The sequence below is a fragment of the Vigna unguiculata genome, chromosome 1, assembly GCF_004118075.2.
Source record: "Vigna unguiculata cultivar IT97K-499-35 chromosome 1, ASM411807v1, whole genome shotgun sequence".
NCBI lineage: Eukaryota > Viridiplantae > Streptophyta > Magnoliopsida > Fabales > Fabaceae > Vigna > Vigna unguiculata.
The window spans coordinates 40,936,457-40,956,051 of record NC_040279.1 but is presented as its reverse complement, the minus strand read 5'-3'; the positions used below and the strand labels follow the sequence as shown (position 1 = coordinate 40,956,051).

The 19,595-nt window shown below is 30.3% G+C and overlaps 4 protein-coding genes across 6 annotated transcripts; 1 reads left to right on the top strand and 3 right to left on the bottom strand.

The window, feature by feature from the left end:
* Window positions 1-820: 820 nt before the first annotated feature.
* LOC114195231 lies at window positions 821-2,187 on the bottom strand. Its single transcript, XM_028085631.1, has one exon. The coding sequence runs from the start codon at window positions 2,006-2,008 to the stop codon at window positions 872-874; it is 1,137 nt and encodes a 378-aa protein (XP_027941432.1). The 5' UTR covers window positions 2,009-2,187; the 3' UTR covers window positions 821-871.
* Window positions 2,188-4,392: 2,205 nt separating this feature from the next.
* Window positions 4,393-5,558, bottom strand: LOC114179747 (stress-induced protein KIN2-like). The gene is made up of 3 exons (XM_028066217.1): window positions 5,422-5,558; window positions 5,237-5,305; window positions 4,393-4,706 (listed from the first exon to the last, which is right to left on the bottom strand). The coding sequence occupies exons 1-3, from the start codon at window positions 5,476-5,478 to the stop codon at window positions 4,632-4,634; spliced, it is 201 nt and encodes a 66-aa protein (XP_027922018.1). The 5' UTR covers window positions 5,479-5,558; the 3' UTR covers window positions 4,393-4,631.
* Window positions 5,559-8,770: 3,212 nt separating this feature from the next.
* LOC114196003 (probable 2,3-bisphosphoglycerate-independent phosphoglycerate mutase) lies at window positions 8,771-12,433 on the bottom strand. 3 transcript variants are annotated; one of them, XM_028086478.1, is made up of 6 exons: window positions 12,266-12,433; window positions 11,495-11,883; window positions 10,822-10,967; window positions 10,273-10,549; window positions 9,830-10,102; window positions 8,771-9,419 (listed from the first exon to the last, which is right to left on the bottom strand). In XM_028086478.1, exons 2-6 carry the CDS (start codon window positions 11,786-11,788, stop codon window positions 8,934-8,936), a joined length of 1,476 nt encoding a protein of 491 aa, XP_027942279.1. In that variant the 5' UTR covers window positions 11,789-11,883; window positions 12,266-12,433; the 3' UTR covers window positions 8,771-8,933. The 3 variants fall into 3 exon arrangements, with proteins under 3 accessions (XP_027942279.1, XP_027942296.1, XP_027942287.1); XM_028086495.1 differs by having other exon boundaries at window positions 11,495-12,002; window positions 12,266-12,390; XM_028086486.1 differs by having other exon boundaries at window positions 11,495-11,999; window positions 12,266-12,390.
* Window positions 12,434-16,274: 3,841 nt separating this feature from the next.
* LOC114186613 (histone H3.3) lies at window positions 16,275-18,003 on the top strand. The gene is made up of 5 exons (XM_028074570.1): window positions 16,275-16,383; window positions 16,693-16,764; window positions 16,894-16,970; window positions 17,060-17,150; window positions 17,471-18,003. Exons 2-5 carry the CDS (start codon window positions 16,693-16,695, stop codon window positions 17,639-17,641), a joined length of 411 nt encoding a protein of 136 aa, XP_027930371.1. The 5' UTR covers window positions 16,275-16,383; the 3' UTR covers window positions 17,642-18,003.
* Window positions 18,004-19,595: the final 1,592 nt, after the last annotated feature.

Genomic DNA, 19,595 nt, shown 5'->3' with positions numbered 1-19,595 from the left:
CCTAAAACTCTGCAGAGTTTGGGAACCGTCTCAAGTGCAAGTCACCAAGAGCTCCAATGCCACTTACATAATCCGGATATCGAGTCTAAAATGGTGTTTAGTGTGATGGTTGGGATTAATTGGATGATTCTGAGTCTGTGTGATAAATTTTGTTTCTTGTGTCTTTTATTTATGCAATGATCGTCCTTATTGAATGGCGTGAGCAGATATAGGTGTAGGTGAGGATACACCCCTCCGGGACAGGAGATGAGTATATTAGACGTTTCAGTAGTAGTTGTAGCTTTTTGTTTGACTTAGCTGATCGAGTGTTTTGTAATTCCTTTAATAATGTATGGGCTGTATATTATACTGGCCTACGTCATCATCTGTTTCTGAATTATTGGAATTTAAATGTTTTGTTTAATAGTATAAAAACTATGAAAATGAGATGTTACACTATTGATTATCTATTGATTATTCTTTAGTTACTTATTTTCTTAGATTTTAAAATTAATCAATTTAAATTTTCATTATTAATCAAAATATATTTTCAATTAAAAATAAAACTTTTTAGATTAATCAAAAATAAATTTAATCAAAGTGCATTTCCATTTAAATATGTTATATCTAATCAATGTTTATTTTTTTTATCGCATTTATTAAATAAAAAATTAATTAATCAAAATATATTTCTCAATTATTATAAAAAAAAATCATTCAATTACATATATAAATTTATAAATTTAATCAAAATATATTCTCAATTAAAATTAACAATGATTCATATTGCAAATGAATTTATTAATCTAATATAAGAATCCAATTAAAAAAATTACAACAAAATCAAAACCAAACATAACATAAAAGTAAGAAAATGTATGGTTTAACAAAATCAATTGACCTTGTTCATCTTCTTGACAAGGCGAGCCATCTGGTACTTCCAAAAGATAAAATAAACGAAGCCCAAACCAACAAGCACGAAGATCCAAACACTCTCGTCTTCACCCTTCCATCGCAACTCAGCAATCGCAAAACTCTCTCTTCCCGAATCCCCCATCTTCCCTTCATCCACGTGTCCGTACAACACATACACCCTGTCTTTATCTCCCACCACCACCGACGTCGGAAACCGCCGCACATTCACCTCCACCTTGTCGAACACCGCTCCCTCCGACCAACTATTCATGCTCTTCAACAACCACAACTCTTTCATCGGCGCCACCACTGCCGCCACCCCGTCGCTCCTCACCGCGATGTCTTCAGCGCCGATCAACTCCTCCTTTACCAACACCTTCCTCGCCGTCCCGTCTACCGCGTCCACCTTGAAAACCTTCCCGGTGCTCGATTGCACCACTAAGAGGTAACCCTTGCTAACGTAAGTGATTCCGTTCAGCCCTAGGTAATCATGAGGTGACAATCCGTCGTCCACTGGATTGTTAGTCTCCAACAATCCGTCGTCCACTGGATTGTTAGTCTCCGTCAAGTACTTCCGCGATCTGGAGAAGATCGAGGCGGAACCGTCGGCGGTGACCTTCCAGATGAAGTTTCCACCGGAGTTGGTGACAAAGGCGTTGCCACTGTAATCGACAGCGACATCGTTGGCGGCGTCCATGCCTTCGGACGGGAGGGGACTGAGGAAGAGGCGGCGGCGGGACCGGAGGTCGTAGGCGGCGAGGGCGTTGAACGGAGGGAGGGGAGGGTACGAGTGGACGACGGCGAGGAGGCGGTTGCGCGGGGCATCGACGGCGAGGCCCAGGATGGAGGCACCTTCGGGAAGGTCGGTGTCGGAGATGTAGGTTTCGACGATGCCGGAGTCCGAGACGGCGGTGATGACCCGTTGTCGGAGGGATCCGAGGAGGAAGTGCTGCATGATGGGATCCCATGCGAGGGATTCCGGGTAAAGATTCGATGACCGGAAATTGATGACGTGGGCATCCCGAGCGATGACTGGGACTGGACCTGGGCCCAGTAAGAAGAAGATAATTGTGATGAGTACGAGGAAGCTTTGTTTGGGTGATGAGATTGACATTATGATTGGAGAGAGTGTAACGTGAATATGGTCGTTAGAATCAGAATAAGCTTAGGCATGGAGTAAAAAACGGAAACAACCAATTAAAAATTTTCAGTTTCTTACTAAGTTGAGCAAATTAGGGTTTGACTGAGATTTATGTTTATGTTTCCAAACTCTGACAGAAAATATAATCATATTTTGCTCCATTTTTTATCTATTTTTAATTTATTATTTTAATTAATATTAGATTATTTATTGATTAGAATAATAAATAAGAATAAGTAAAAAAAGTTGGTCAAAATATTGTTATTTAAGAGAAAAATAGTTAAAAAAAAGGTAAAATTGTAAATTTTAAATAAAAATATTTAATTTTATTCTTGAAACTTTTAATAAGAGAAAGAAATATGGGCATGGATAAAAAGGATCCAATAGTTTATTATTTGAAAATTTTATTACATGAAGTATTAATTTTTAAGAATTTGATTACAAACTTTTAAAAACTATGGATTAAAATAAATTGTTCTAGTTAGAAGAGGTAAATTGTTAATATGGAATGCAATCAGAAAAATATATAAAACTATTAATTAATTATTTTCTTTTAATAAATACTAAACCATGGAAAAATCGAAATTTTTTGGGTGAATAATAAACATGAAAAATTATAAAGTTTAAATATCCTTTTTGCACTCTCATATTTTCCATTGACGTAATCTGTTCGTTCAAGCAGGTAAAGAACGAAACCACCTTAACCAACCATATTTTCACTGTTACTGTGTGTACCACTTGCTTCTTGCTGATGAATTTCTCAGATAGCTTTCATTTTCACTCTTGTTATTTTATAAATTTAAAATTATATATTAACATTAATTATTAAAAACCATGCTCAATTATATTAATCATTAATATATTATTGTTAGTCGAATTAAAATTAAACTAAGGTTTATTTATATCTTGAGTTCTGAATAATTTTAGAAATTTGTAATTTTTTATTAAATTTGTGATCCCGCATGTTCCTTAAGAACTCTGTCGGTGTAATGAGAAGAAAAAATAAAAATTATTTTAATAAAAATTTATTATTTTATTTTATTTTATATTTTATTATTTATTAATATTAAATAATTGTACTTTATAAAAGAAAATAAAAAATACTTAATTTAATTTTTATTAATTTTTAATATAATACTATCTAATTTAAAAAATACATACAATTTAAAAAATTTAAAAGTATAAATAATTTTAAAAATATTAGTCATAAATAATTTAAAAAATTAAAAATAAAATTAGAAAAATTTGGGAGGACCTTGACCCATGCTCCTTAAAAACTCTGCCCTGTTCTTTTCTTAAACATGGTCTGAGTGTAGAAAAAGTTTCATCAATTAATCTTATTTCACACTCTTCTTTACCTTAATACAGCTTATAACGGGGCATTTTGATATTACAGAAACAGAATAATTGAAAAAAAAAATAAGTGAGAATAGATAAAAAATGAAGTGTAATGAAGAATTTTTAAAATTACTATCACTTATACAAATTTTATGAGACTTTTATAATTAAAATATCGTTGTTTGAATTTTAACATTTTATATATTAGAATTCTTGAAAGGATCTTACATATTATTGAAAATATTATAATTTTAAAAGTAAATGAAATATCTTAATAAACTATCATTATATTTTGATTTTGACGACTTATTTATATTATTTACAAGTTTTTGTCATGAGCTGTAAAAGAAAAAGGCTTTTATTCATGACAAGAATTGAAGTATTAATTAATTCATTGCGTACTCCTAAGAGTATTTGATTAAAAAGAATGGAAAAAAATAAAATGAAAAAAAACTTATAAAATCTCGTTTTTATTTTGTTTATTTTCTACCAACATTACTAAGTTGACTTATGCTCTCTTTAATTCACTTTATAATTAACAAGTAAGTTAATACTGTATGTAACAAAATTTAAGATATTTCAGATTTCTGGATAATTTATTCTTTTCCAATATAACATTTTATTACTTTTTTTAATTAGTTACATATTAAAATATTATATATTTACTTTTAATATAATAAAATAATTATAAATTTAAAATGAAAATAATAATTTTATTAATTTTGTTCGAAATATATGTTTAATTTTTATTAATTATTCTTAATATTTCGTTATTTTGTAAATTGAAAATTATATTAATGATAATTTATATATATATATATATATAATTATTACAAACTAATTACATGTTTAATTATATTAATTATTAATATATTGTTGTTAATGGAAACAAAATTAAACTAAGGCTTAATTATATTTTGATTCTTCAATATCAATTATTTGGAAATAAATAATTTCTTATATGTATTTGAGATAAAACCTAAGCATTGGAATAGAGTTACACAAGAACAACATTTTGAAGAAGAAAATGGGACATAAATTGCATTAATATATTGTTGTTTGTAAACTATAATATGATAATTCTACAAACAAATATGACCTTCGTTCAAGTGGTTGATACATAAACAATCTTATTTATCCATCTGAAAAGGGAAAAAAATGCTAGAAGCAAAATATAGCATACGCAACTAAATATGCATATAGACCAAAAACCAATGTTTGGGATATAAATAGTTGCTTGAAGAAATCTCCATTATATTCATTTGTTAGCCCCAGCTGCGTCTTTAGCAGCATCAGCAGCACCTTGTGCCTTTGCCTGCATTTGTTGGCCAGCCTACACACCATAACACAGTTTCATCAAAATCCTCCATAATTTTGAGTTTATTTTATATAATCTAGCATCATGTTTGGAAAAGCTTTTTTCTTTCATTTAAGTAGTTTCAATAAGAAAATAAGTTATTTATAAAGTAAATTGTATTGCATCCATATAAAGGTTATCTCAAACCTGTTTTTCATCATCCTTATTTTTAAATAAAGTATAATTTTCTATAGAAAGTGTGATTTTCCATGGTATTAAACCAACATAGAATGTAACTTTTTATCATAGATATGACAAACTTTTTTGTCCCAAGTGGACCTTTTATGACAGATCCAAAATTGGCATAGAACGTGGACTTCTTATGGAACAATTCTTGAACTGGCATAAAAAGTTTATATGTCGATTGTATTTATGATGGGTCTAAAATCGACAAATAAAGCATTTTCTAATTAATATAAAAATCTTTGTTGTCCTAGTGACCGATTCTGATTATACTTTGTTATAAACTGTTAACATAATTGAATTGATCAACCAAATGTTCTAACCTCTTGGCAAGATTCTTTGGCAGATTGAGCAGCATTGCTTGCACTATCCATCATGTTACTAGCCTTCTCCTAAATTATCAACAACATTAATCCTTTTTATGCCACTATAATCGAGAATGTTGTTCAAAAATATAAGGAAATGAATATATTTAACACATGGGACATGGTACAAGTGCTAAACTCACCTTAGCTTGTCCACTAGCTTGACCAGCTTGATGGCTCATGTCTTGGGATTTGTCCATTTTTTGGTTTCCTTGTTCTGAATTATGAACTTGAAAAAGTATAAGGTAATTGAACAAGCACTTCTTAATATGAGATGTTATTCATAATTGTTAGGTGCATGTATATATAGTGGCTCAAAGTAATACATGTAATGACATGTACCATTAGGTGAGCGAAATTTCAGCTCAAGAATAAGCACCTAACCTTCGTTTGCTTTCTAAAATTGTCAGTTAAACCAACAATAGAGAAAAAACTATTGGAATTGATCTATCGTGCTAAAAATAGAAAACACATATTTGTTGAATGTGCAAAGGTACATGAACTTCGTTCTTAGTTAGTTTTAAGAGAATCTTTACAACTCTAATAAGGTGTGAAAGTTTTTTGTTGCGGTGAATTGAACATTAATGAAAATAATATGTTTTTCTTGTCTTAAAATTGTTGTTTGTATTACTTTTTTGTAGTAACCTCATTGTTGTTCTCTTTTATCATATTCACATGGATTCACATTAATATGATTGTTGTTATGATTTTAAAAAATATAATTTATTGTTGTTTTTATAGCAATTTTGTTCTTGTAGTTTAATAATATATACTCTTTCCATTATTTTTTTTATTGCATATAAACATAATTAATCATTTTTCAACAAAACTACCTAAATAAAATTGACCGGATTATAATAATAAAAAAAAAATTATCGCGATAATCTAATTTCAAACACAAGTCCCAAAGTTTTAACTTGATATTAGACTTAAAAATAAAGAACTTCTTATTTCTTGAACCACCAAACAATAGTAGAACATATTTTCTTCTACTAATAAAAATCGACAGAAAGATGAACAAAAGATTAATGTGGACAAAACAAAAACATACTCTTTGCTTGGGGAATGATCAAATTTTCATTTTTTTTTTTAGTTTTTCATGGATTCAGAAAATTGTAGAAAAGATGAATTATCCGAATGAGAATTACCTTCGATTCGGATAACTGACTAAGAGTGTTCACACCGAATTTAAAATTACGATAAGAGAATATGTTAATAATTATTTATAAATATTTGTTTAGTTATATAAATTAAGAATAATAACAAGTAAATGATTTATTGATTAGATTTGTTAAAATAATTCCATTCTCAATAAATATATTTGTTTTTCTCTTACGAAATACAAATGTTTATATAAATTATTTGAAATAAAATCATAATATAGTTAATATTAGGATTTTGCTATAAAATTAATTAGATTATAGACAAATCAACAATACAAATACCAATATGAAAAGTGAGCCATGCACTCTTTAATTTCATTCCTTGTGTTTTCCACTCAAAATCTATATTGGCAAAACCCATTTGGAAAAGAAATACGAGCAAAACCAGTGTCAGTGATTGCATCTATGTAATAATCAACTTCACTTTTAAACAATTTAATATATTTTAAAGCAAACCAAGAGAGTAAATAGAATAAATATAAAGAGAAATGTAACGAAATCTCAAAAAATACCAACGTAATTTACTGTGCAAACTTGATAAAATATAGATTTAATAAACTCTTTTATTTCATACAATAAGTGCGTTTTCTTTTCTTTTCATATAATTTTTTAAAATTCCTTTTGTTTGTACTATTTTGTCTTTATTACCTTTAATGGAAATAAAATCATGTTGATCTTACTGTATCACACATTAAAACTAGCATACAACACACCGCGTGTGTACACATTTTCTAAATATATGTTATATTATATTAATAGATGACGATAATGTGATTTTTTAAGTTAACATATAAAATAAAATTATATTTATTAAAAATAAAGTAAAATATATCAGAAAATATGAGAGAATAATTGTTGATAAATAGAGAAAAAAAAAAGAAACAGAGATAGACGATTTTTTAAAAAAACTTGTAAAATTAACGGTCAATTTTCAAAAATGTAATAAATAATTATATTTTAGAGGGTAAAATTGATATTTTGAAATGTGGACACAAAAGAGGGAATCATTTTTATATTTGTTATTAGCATACACACAGGCGCTGTCGCACATGTATGTACGCATTTTTTAAATATGCGTTATATTATTTTAGTAAATGATGATAATGTAATTTTTTTAAGTTAATATATAAAATAAAATTATATTTATTAAAAATAAAGTGAAATATATCAGTAAAGATGAGAGAATAACCGTTGATAAATAGAGAAAAAGAGAAGAAGCAAATATAGACGATTTTTAAAAAAAAACTTATAAAAATAACGGTCAATTTTCAAAAAGTTAATAAATAATTATATTTTAAAGATAAAATTGGTATTTTAAAATATGGACACAAAAAAGAAATCTCTTTATATATTGTTATAGATGATGTTACTCTAACACACATCTCAATCAAATTCAAAGAAGTTTTTGTTATTTTATTTTGTATGGTTTTCATTTATCCCAAAAAAAAACAAAATTATGTTTAACCATAGTTATATACCAAACCAAAATCTTCTCTTGATATTCCTTCTCCTAAGTAATTTGTTCTTGCATATCTTTTGGAATTTGTGTTTTTCTTTTTAATTTAATCCATTTATTCATATTACTTACATCTTCATGACTTTTAAGTAATTGGTGAGTGTGTTTTTTTTAGTACAATTAAATTTAAAATCACCTAAACATTTCGAACCAAACACTTAAAACAATTACGTATCACCAAACTAAATAATTGTCAACATCATTCAAGGCGGTAAACCAATGAATGATTTATGAAGTGCACACTTTTACGACAAACTTGATCGATCCTTTCACATAGGGATGTCAAAATGGATCAGGCCTGCCCGCCAACCCGCCAGAAAAAGAACGGGCTGGGTTGAAATTTTCAACCCTCTATAATCTGACCTGCCTAACCCGCTAGTTTAGCGGGCCAAAACAGGTCAGCCCGCAAACTAGCCCACCAACCTGTTTTTTTATTTGTTTTTAATTTTTGTTATGTTTAAAATTACAAATAATTACAAAATAATACTTTTTTTATATTATATAAATAAATTTATATATATATATATATAATAGATTTATAAACATAAATTTATAAAAAGTTAAAAAAAAATTAAAAAAATTAAAAAACAAAGACAGGTCAGCCCGCGGGCCAGTCCGCCAGCTCACCTTAAGAAAGGACGGATTACAATATCCAACCTGTTTATTGATGGCGGACCAGTCCGACCCGATCCGTTTTTAACAGGTCACAAGTGGACCGAGCCAAAACAAGTCAGACCGGCACGTTGTGCCACCCCTACTTTCACACATGGTAGGTAGAGAGGCTCACAAGGGTTTCGTGAGTTCACGTGTCTCTAGCATGAACAAAAACAACAAAGAAAATTTTATTGATGCTGAGTTTACATTGTTGTTTTTAAAAACAAAACTTATTCTACATGATGTAAAAGATCCTTAAGTCACTAAATGTCAGTGAGAGAATAAAAAAGTAACAAGTGACATGAGAGTCCTAACTTCATGGTTAAGCAGTTTTCTCATCTAAGCTAATAAATTTCTTTATAATTCCCATCATTTCTCCCCCAGGGAATCGCCCCAGACACCCTCTTGCAGCAGCCACTTCATTCAGCTCATAAACTGAATCACCACTGTAAGCTTCACAACATTTGTGTAATCCCTCCTTTGTGTCCAAATCATTAAGCAAGTCTTCACCAGACTTGACACTGGGAATGGGAAATGGATCAAGAGAAGTTTTGAGAACAGTTGATTCCCCAATAGCACCAACAAAGTCTTTCAGCCTACACATGGCGAATGGAACTGATTCAAAGCTATGATCACCATATTCTACTGGAGTAGAGTGATCTCCTGTGACACAAAGGTAAAACTGATATTCTCCAGATGATTCTGCTTCCCAGAGAAGCCTTGCAAGCTGCCCCACTGCAGTATCAACAGCTTCTAATGCTTTAACCTTCAGGATGCTCGCCTTGTCATGGCCAGCATCATCTATTGCCTACAGTACCACACAAAGTCTTATCACATAATCCAAAAGGGTAGAAGTAAAAATAGTCTAGAACAGTATAAGAATAATGAGAAATGAAGCAGCAGTAGCAAAAGATTGAACATTTAACTATGATATTGTATTGCTTAGTATTTGTATTTCCAGTTAAATTTTCCTGGATTCATCATCATCTTTTGATAGTTTTAGTCTATGCAGGAGCAGCAGCAGCACTAAACAATATGCATCAAATCCTTTACATTAAGCTAGAGATTGAATTACAATTAACACTTCTTAATTTCTGCATTGCAGCAAAAAGATGGTACTAAACTCCCCATATATAAAATGGGATTCTGGGACAGATAGGAGGCAAATTGCTGAAAAGTAAAAGCAGATAACAAGAACAAAAGTTGTAAATTTATGACCTTGATATGAAGAAATCCAAAGTCATAGCCATCAGAGCGACCTGCTTTAAACTCATCCTCTCCAGGTACAAACACTTTGGGGCAGGACTGTAAAGGAGCCGAGAGTGCCTTAGCTATTGCCGATGCTTTTGATGTTAATAAAGTTCGGTAGTCCCCAGTTGCTCCAGGAGCATCTAGAATATCAATTCCGAGTGATAAGCCCAAGCCAGCAATTATTTTTGTTGGAGCCACCATGCATGGCCACAGACCATGTTTATCTAAAAATGGTGTAACCTGTGATATATAATTTTAAGTGATAAATGCATATACACATGTATGATGGGCTTTCCTTTAAGGTAGCAGAATATGTAAATGGATTAAGATGTATCACCGCTTTTCTTATGCATCACTTTAATGCTTGAAAAATAAATGAATCAGCTATGATATAAACTCAAAGAACAGACCTCAATTCGAATGCCACAACCTCTTAAAAGGACTACGTTTGCTATGTTCTTCCCTTCTGCAACACGTTTAGCGTTCACAGGATGTGAAACCAGAATTTTTGTTATTTCCTTGGACAATTCATTAACAACAGCAGCAGTATTCCTTGCTTCTTGAGAATCATCTAAAGCTTCTGCTTTCAAAAGTAAGCGGTTGTCCTTTAATGGGTCTGTTCCTGATATATTTCCACTCAAATTTGGTCCTTTAACAACTACTCCACATCTATGTTCTGTTGCATACCTAATAGAGGAATAGCCATCACAAATAAAAACGGTTAATTCTTTTGGTAGATAATAGTCATTGATTTAGCTATCAAAAATCTTGAGTTCCCAAACTAGTAATCATTTAGTAGTCAATTTTACTTGAAATTTTTAAAAATTGAAAGAAATCTTCAAGCCAAATAAAATAAAGTGCAACAATTAACCCTTGAAAACATGATATTATCCATGATAAGTGGTAACCTACATTAACAATTAACCATTAAATGCTATAGCAACCTTAGGCATCTTCACCTGACTCTGACTTCATACTGAGGGAATGATGGAAGCTTCAATCCATCTAGGGCAGAACAGAGTATGGGGCCTTCTTCTTCAAAGTGCCTGTCAGCTCTCCTACTGCTGACTATTCCAGTTTTCTCATCAAGGGTAGCAAAGTTTGACTGCAGGAAAATGTTTTGAGTGATTAACATGAACAATGCAAAGAAAACTCACTTTTAGACAAGGCTAAGAATTAACAACTTCAACAGAAGAACATAGAAAGAAAGCACAATCTATGTAACAAATATATCAGTAATTTTAGAAACTTGATCAGAATACTGATGCCAACCAACATATACATGGTTTAAATCTTAAAATTAAATATGGAATCCTTTACAGAATTTATCAAATGAGAAGTTGTTCTGAAGTCATCGCATCCAGGAAAGCAAGGAAAGAAGACAGAACATTGATAGTGCCCCTAACAGTGTTACTATTCTTTGCTAACCATGAAAAAAAATTAGCCAAGAATATGCTAAAATTTGAGAAAAATATCTAATCTGGTTGAATCTCAAATTTGCATCAATCTTTCAACGCAATCCGCTATCTAAATCATCCAGGAAGGGGATAATATCTGTGGCCTGAAATAAAGTATAATAGCTTCAAACAAAAATAAGCATGGAAAATGGTGAAAATAGGGTTTTTAACCAACCTTAAAAGCAATATCACCAGGTGACATGGCCAATCCTGCCCCCATGGATTCGAATGCTCCTCGACCACGATAATAAACCCTAGGATCATAACCCAACAAGGAAAGATGAGCAGTGTCACTTCCACAAGCTAAGCCAACCTCAACAGGGTCCATTAGTCCATTAACTCCAGCACATGCTATGCCATCCAAATTGGGTACTCTTGCTGCCTGAAGAGGAGTCTTCAATCCAAGCCTTGGCAGTGACACATCAGCCAACCCATCAATCAACACAAATGCCACTCTTTTTTTGGGCATTCTGCTCCGTTTTTCCTTGCTTCCCTCAGGTTATAAATAGCAGGGTTAAACAGCAAGTAACAAATCACTCCAATGGTGTTTTCACTGCCAAATCCCTGCCACCATAGTAACATTTTATTTTTCAGCAATTTGGCTTCACAACTTACAAAGGCTCAACCAATCCCATTCAACCATCACTCTTTTCTTTCTTTCAAAAGGGGAAGAACAAACTCTGCTATAGAAAAAACAGGAATGAAACCAGAGACAAAAGAGAAGGAAGAAAGAAAATCCCAGCAACAAAATTGGAACTTTGTTTCAATTTTGTTTTCAGTGTTCGAACTGGAAACTTGGATGCAATCCCAATACATTTCAAACATTAATAAGTACAATTGCATCGATCTCCCATTTATGAACTTGGCATGGTGGAGATGCAGGGAAATGAAATTGCAATATAAGGAAGAACATAATGGATGATAACATCTGAAATAAAAATACAACCTTGAATGCTTGGACAATGAATGTCAGCGATCCAGACAGAAGAGTCAGCAGAAGAGAGGGGAATAAGATGGAAGATTTAAGACAAAAACGCAATAAACACTTTCAGATGTTCACTTTATTCTTCACCCTTTATTCTCCACTCAATCAAATCATAATGTAGAAATGGAAAAGCATAAATTATTCTTAATTTATTTTAAAAAAAATCATCTTTTATAAATATTGGAAAATTTGTCCCAACATTATAATAGCAAAATAAGTAGTTCAAGTGTCAAGCCGGTTTTCACCATAAATTTAATTAATCAGAAAATGAGTAGTAGAAATATATAAGCAGATATTTAATGACTAAAGTGTCATTTTATTGTTTATGTTTTTAGTATTTTTTATGTTTATACGCGCTTTTTAAGTAAATCATTGGCCTCTTTTAATATATTTATTTTTAATATTCAAAATTTATATCAACGAAGTATGATAGTAAAAACATTTTTTGAAGTAAAATATATCAATATTGTTTATTTCAAATTAATAGATGGAATGAATGCCATTTTAATGTAACAGCTAAATATGTTTCATAGATATGTTAACGTTTACTTCAGTCAATTAAAAACATTATTTTTTTTTTCATTTTTGTAAAAAATGTTGTTTTTTCTTTTAGGATGTGTTCCTTTGTGTGGATGAATTTGAGGAAGAGTGTTTGAATGAATATGTGTGTTTTTTTGTAGTGAATTTAGAGGGTAAAGTGAGTAGATTTGAAGATAAATTTTATGAGAGTTAGGTTTTGTTCACTTGGCTAGATGGATTTGTGGGAGGGTGAGAAGATGTGTTTGAGTGAATTTGAGAGTGAATTGTGTGTTGTTGTTTTTTAAGGGATTTACGGCCTGTTCGTTTCAGGGTGTTGCACTGTTTCACTGAATTTGGGAGTGCGGAATTGGTTGTGGAACGTGTTTGGTTTCGGTGATTCGAAGGGATATGGGAGTGAATATTTGAGGGATGGATGTATTATTTCATTCACGATAGAAAGGAGAGATAAGCAAGTATAATCAGAGTATACTCAATTGTTTACCAAATTACCCTTCAGCTTTTGCCAAACCATGTGCAAAGGATGGTTTGGGGTGTGGTGGTCGACGAAAAGGGTGGTCGTGCATTGGGTTATGGTGTTGCGGTGGTGTTGTGAGAGGTGTTGCGATGTTGTGTGTTGGGGATGGCACCAGTGTTGTGTGTTATAGAGGGGGATGCACCAGTGTTGTGTGTTATGTAAGGGGATGACACCAGTTACGTAATCAGTGCCTTGTTTTCTGAAGGACTAACACCGATGTCATGGTTTTCTTTTTAATTTTTTAACTTTTTTTTAACTTTTTAAAATTATTTTTTACTTTTTTTTATTTTTTAAAACTTTATATAAATTTTGTTTAAAATTTAATTGTTTAACTTTCTTTTAAAATTTAACTGTATTTTTTTTTACATTCATAATTTTTTTTTTATTTTAAAATTTTTTTATTTTTTTAATTTGTAATAATTAATTATAATTATTTTTATAACATCAAATTACAAAATTATTCTCTTTTTCCATCAAGGGTATTTTGGTAACTTTCTAATTCTATCTATTTTTATAATTTATTTTATCTATCACATCAATAAATCTTTCACTAACTTTTATAAAATTTATCTCTAAATTCACTCACTTTACCCTCTAAATCCACTATAAAAAACACAAAATTCCATCCACCAAAATCACACACATTTATCTTCACACTCTCCTGCATGTCCATCCCCCAAAGGAACACCCCCTTAGAGGTGATAATTAGTGAATTTTGAAGTAAGATTTGTGAGAGTTTGTGAGTGATTTAATTGATATGATAGATTAAAAAAAATGTTTTAATATATGTAATAGGTAAATTACCATATTGTCCTTTATTAATAAGTAATGTAAATTGGTATTTGTATGAATTATAACTACTTTGTTAATTTTTTACTACTAAAAATTGAAAAATAAATCATAAAAATAATAAAATAATACATTATTTTGACAGTGTATTGTAATAAATGGGATTGGTTCCAAGTAATATGGGATCGAATCCCTTCTTCCAACTTCACACATGGATCGATTCCAATTAATATGAGATCGGATCCCTTCTAACATGGTCATCGTTGGTTGGATTGGTTCCAATAATAGATGGATTGGATCCCTCATAGTGGATTGGTTCCGCACTTGAGTGGGTGATCCAACTTTCTTTATTTTATCCTCCATTGTTGTGTTCGTTTATAAAGCATGATACATGATAAAATAGTCTTTGCTAGATTAATTGTCTCAAAGTTACTCTCATTAGGCAAGATTGAAAAAGTGATGAATATCGCAAAGTATTGTTTTCACTCGTTCGTTATTTAGCGCAAACGAACGTAATAAACACCTTCTAACCCGTCTTCTCCATTCCCTTCAAACAACAAATCACATAAAACGAACACATGCTTAGTGAATGATTTGAGTAATATGATAGATAAAATAAAAAAAAATTATAATAGATAAAAAATTAAAAATACTAAAATAACCTTATAAATATATGAATTAATTTTTAAATTAGTAAAAATGTTAAAATTTAAAAACTATTATTTGATAAATTTTAAAAAATTATTATTTTTTAAATTATATTAAATTAGTATTATTATTTTTATAATAAGTATATAATTTAAAATTATTATTAATAATTTATTTTATTATTATTAATTATTATATAGATAAATTTTGTTGTTTATTATTATATCTAATTAGTGTATATTATTTATTATCATTATATATATGCGTATTTTAATAATAATAATATTTATTATATAAATAATTAATCATTACATATTATTATTATTGATTATTATATTATATATGTTATTATTAATAATTATTATATTGTTATGTAAACGGTTACGAACCGGTTTATATATATAAAAACTAAAATAATAATAATAATAATATATAATTTGTAATAACATATGTATAAATATTTGAAGAAAAGAAAAGAAAATATGTATATTATCACTAATATTTGAAATATCATGGATAAAAGTAAAACATATAGAAGATAAGGTTAAAATTTTTATAGTAATATTATTATTATCGCAATGATATTATTATTATTGTTATAATAATATTATTATTGTAGTGATATTTTATTACTGTAGGATATTATTATAGTGATACTATTATGATTATAACATTTAGACACATATTTTATTTTTGTTTATTATAAAAATATGTCTCGATTATTTATATCTTTTATTTATTTTATTATTAATTTATCTTAACATTCAAGTAATTATTTAAATTTAAAAATTAATTAAAAAAATTAGTAAAATAATAAAACTGATAAATTACTTTTTTATATGCATAATTATTTAAATTTAAAAAGTTATAGTTAATCGAATAAATTTATAAAAATTGACATTAATATTTTTAGCATAAAAATAATAATAATAATTATTATTATTTTTGATAATAGTTATTATTATAAGTATTTTTTTAGTTATAAAAAATATTATTATATTAAATAGTTTTACTAAATAAATTTATGATTTTTTAAAATTTAAAATTTTAAAAAATTAATAATAATATTATTAATATTTTAAATAGTTATATATATATATATATATATATATATATATACTAAATTAAGTTAGATAAATATAATATTATAATAATTATTTTATAAAAATAAAAGAAAATAAACCCGTGCGTAAACACGGGTCACATACTAGTTGTCACATACTAGTTCGCATAACAAATGTGTAGTAAGCTATCACTTTAAAGTTTATGGTTTATAAAGCAGGAAGAAATGGGAAAGGCAACAATAGCTAACCAATGGGAATTGGACAATTAGACTTGGCGATCCGTATTTGGTGTTCGAAGGGCATCGCAGCCGTTTATTTAATTTGAGAAAACACAGTTTGACATCTGATAGACCGTACGATTCGAAACAAAAAACACACGGATAATGAATCGTATCCGTTCGATCACTGACAAACTCCTCCAGTAGTATGCTATATATAGACCTCCACCCCCGTCTTTTGAAGAGTTTTAGATTCTTCTTCCCCTGATTTAGCCTCGCTTTTGGAGAACAACAGAGTCCGTCGAGGTTAGTTCTATTCGTCAATTTGGGGTTTCAATATTTTTGTTTCCTTTTTAACTTCCTTCATTTGAGCGCGCCTGGTTGCGTTCGAAATCGCTTGTGTTCGTCGAAACAATAAGTTATTTTTCTTGTTTCTTTCTTTCTAGGGTTTTGTTCCTCTTTGGAGACATTTAGACTGCTAATTATATTTCTTTTACTTCTTTGTTGCTTAATTAAACTCGGACAATATTTTGAAAGGTTATCTTACCCTTAATAAGGGCAAGAGAGTTCCAATTGTTTTCTTTTCCGTAACTTTGTTTGGGTTTGTATACGTAGATGGCCCGTACGAAGCAAACTGCTCGTAAGTCAACGGGAGGAAAGGCTCCTCGGAAGCAGCTTGCAACTAAGGTTCGTCGGAAAATCTCAATAACCGTTCTTGATTTGATCTTGGGGTTTAAACTTTATGTTCTTGATTTGATTTTGGGGTTTAAACTTTGTGTGATAGCATTAATGTTTGGTCTCAAATTTTACGTCTAGGCTGCACGTAAGTCTGCACCAACCACTGGTGGTGTGAAGAAACCTCATCGTTATCGTCCTGGTACTGTTGCTCTTCGGTGAGTCTTTAGTGTCTTTCTTTCGTTTTCTTCTTGTAGTTTCTTTATGCCTGGCTATGGTCTCTAATAATTATTGTTTCTTTAAATAGTGAAATTAGGAAATACCAGAAGAGTACCGAGCTTCTGATCAGGAAACTCCCCTTCCAGAGGTTGGTTCGTGAAATCGCTCAGGACTTCAAGGTATTGATGGGTCGTAATTGCTATCTGTGTTCTGTCTAGATGAAATTTTTCTGGGATTATTTTCTTGAAGAAAACGAGCAACTATGAAAAAAAGATTCTTCTTAAACAATAAAATTGTTTACTTTATTCGTAATTTACTTCTTGTAGCTTGCTTGTATGGGAAATTGTTTTTTTTTTCTATCTCTATCTTACAGACATGCTTTTATGCTCGGAACCTGTGCTTTTTAATGCTTTTATTACCTTTTTTTTCTTCCTAATCTAAGTTTAAATTTCTAAGTTGAAAGGTTGTCGTTTAAAAAAGAAATACGCTGTGTTTGCAGACGGATCTGCGTTTCCAGAGTCACGCAGTGCTTGCACTGCAAGAAGCCGCTGAGGCATACCTTGTTGGACTCTTCGAGGACACTAACCTTTGTGCCATTCATGCTAAGCGTGTAACAATTATGCCCAAAGACATTCAGCTGGCAAGAAGAATTCGTGGCGAGCGTGCCTGATGTGGTAGGTTTGTAGTTGTGAAAGGGAGTGGCTGCAGATGGTGTCTTGTCATTCAAATTTCGTTTTTTTTTTCTTCTGAGGGTAGCTTGTTAGGGAGTAGGTGTTTACTCGTAGTGTCATTAATTGTGAAATAGGCAAATACTTCTAAAGGTGGTGACTACTGTCTTTATGGAAATGGCTTGTAATTGAATTTTGGACATGGGTCTGTCTTTGTTTTGTTTTCACGGGATTGTGCAGCCATGTGGTAATTGTATTGGACAACCTTCAGTTGCCTTCTAATCTGGTTTTTAAGTTCTAAGTTTTCTGTCTTTGTGGGATTATGCTTGGAATTTTATCTATGTCTTGTGCTTATTATCATTAATCACCTTACTTTCTTCACGATTGAATATTGCAATTTGGATTCATTGCTTCGCAGAAGGAATTCTCTGATTTAAAAACCGACTAAGAACAGAACTGAGTCGTTAGATTCTAGGAACAAATTCAGTTTACTTATATATTTGTTCTTGGGATGAAGTTATAAACCATCATAAGTCTATCTTAGGCGGGTCATAAGGCCTGATCTTTCGTTCTTAAAGTTAACAATGTTTTACATGGTCGTACTGCTAGATGAATTATATTCACTGCAAGTATTTAAGGCAATATTTGGTAAAATCAGCATGTTTCCGTATAATGAATAATGAAAGCCGTGATGTCAGTCAAAAAGTTGCCTTGGTTTAAAATATTCAGTAATGCCTTATGATTAGTTCTACTGCATCCCGTTTGTATCTACTGGATTGTACTTTTATTAGGGTTTTTATCAGTTTTCTTCAAAATTATGTCAAATTGATTTTTCTTACTGATGTGTAGTTTAAAAGTATTTCAATATTGAATTAACATAGTAAATTTTCGGAAATTGTTATTTTAAAAAATACATATAAAATTGAAATTACAACTTCTACGGAAGTACTTCAAAACTAGTAATGAAATTTGGTTAAAGATTAGTTTCATAGAAGTAATTCAAAACTAGTAATTGATTATGAATTTAATTTGATTAGACGTGGGTTAAGGTAGATTGAGAATAAGAGAAAACATTTAAATCAGAACCAATCTAATATATCGTTTAAATTTGATTTGGCTGCACTGGTACATACATGCTATGCTCTGTTCTACAAGAACTTTCATCCCCAAAAGGCCATATACTATTGTTTGTCAACTTTTATGGTTGATGGAAAAATCATATATTTGATTGAAATCCACATTTGGGAGTAACAATCTCAACATCAACTTTTCTAGATCCAAATTCTGAACATGTTTTCTTGTATTTAAACAATAGGTATAGTAAATCCTATTTAACATGTTTCTATGTCCACTTCCTCGAGCCAACTTTATAACTTGCATAAGTTATTCATACCCAACTTGAGACAACCTAAAACACCCAAATGAATTCATTATTTTCATCGCCTTAAACATTACAAAATGATGCTATCTTGGCCTTAACCAAAATCATCATTGCTGTTGAAAAAAAAAAAACAATTTGCTGAAATTTATCATGACTTAAAAAACATAAGTATTTTAGAAAGGATGTGGAATAGTATTTTGAGATTTTTTACTCAACATTAGTTTGTCTAACGACATGCAACCTAATTAAGACATAAGATATTTATACTAGTTTATCTATATTCTTAGAGTATATCTAATTTTTCTTCAATAAATTGTTAAAGAATACCGCTATTCTTAAAAGGGTTACAATAAAGTGTATAATATAGACAAAAACTTGTACAACAAATTGTTACTTGATTTATGAACCGAATGTAAAATTCTAGTTGAGTGGATATAGCATAAATGACCTTTTATAAAGGTGTAATTTCATAGCATGAAAAATATTACAAAATTCCTATCTAAGATTATACGAGAACTGTAGTTACAGACGAACGTAAGCTTTTGGTTTTTTGTATGTTGTAGAGGTGTGTATCT

Bases quoted from the DNA above. Each gene is read 5' to 3' on its own strand.
- LOC114195231 (XM_028085631.1), bottom strand. From the start codon at position 2,008: ATGTCAATCTCATCACCCAAACAAAGCTTCCTCGTACTCATCACAATT.
- LOC114186613 (XM_028074570.1), top strand. From the start codon at position 16,693: ATGGCCCGTACGAAGCAAACTGCTCGTAAGTCAACGGGAGGAAAGGCT. The intron at 16,765-16,893 runs GTTCGTCGGAAA...TTTTACGTCTAG, and splicing joins GGAAGCAGCTTGCAACTAAG to GCTGCACGTAAGTCTGCACC. The intron at 16,971-17,059 runs GTGAGTCTTTAG...TTCTTTAAATAG, and splicing joins CCTGGTACTGTTGCTCTTCG to TGAAATTAGGAAATACCAGA.
- LOC114179747 (XM_028066217.1), bottom strand. From the start codon at position 5,478: ATGGACAAATCCCAAGACATGAGCCATCAAGCTGGTCAAGCTAGTGGA. The intron at 5,306-5,421 runs GTGAGTTTAGCA...TTGATAATTTAG, and splicing joins AAGCTAGTGGACAAGCTAAG to GAGAAGGCTAGTAACATGAT. The intron at 4,707-5,236 runs GTTAGAACATTT...TATGGTGTGTAG, and splicing joins CCAAAGAATCTTGCCAAGAG to GCTGGCCAACAAATGCAGGC.
- LOC114196003 (XM_028086478.1), bottom strand. From the start codon at position 11,788: ATGCCCAAAAAAAGAGTGGCATTTGTGTTGATTGATGGGTTGGCTGAT. The intron at 10,550-10,821 runs GTGAAGATGCCT...TTCCTCTATTAG, and splicing joins CAGTATGAAGTCAGAGTCAG to GTATGCAACAGAACATAGAT. The intron at 9,420-9,829 runs GTCATAAATTTA...GTGGTACTGTAG, and splicing joins TTGGATTTCTTCATATCAAG to GCAATAGATGATGCTGGCCA.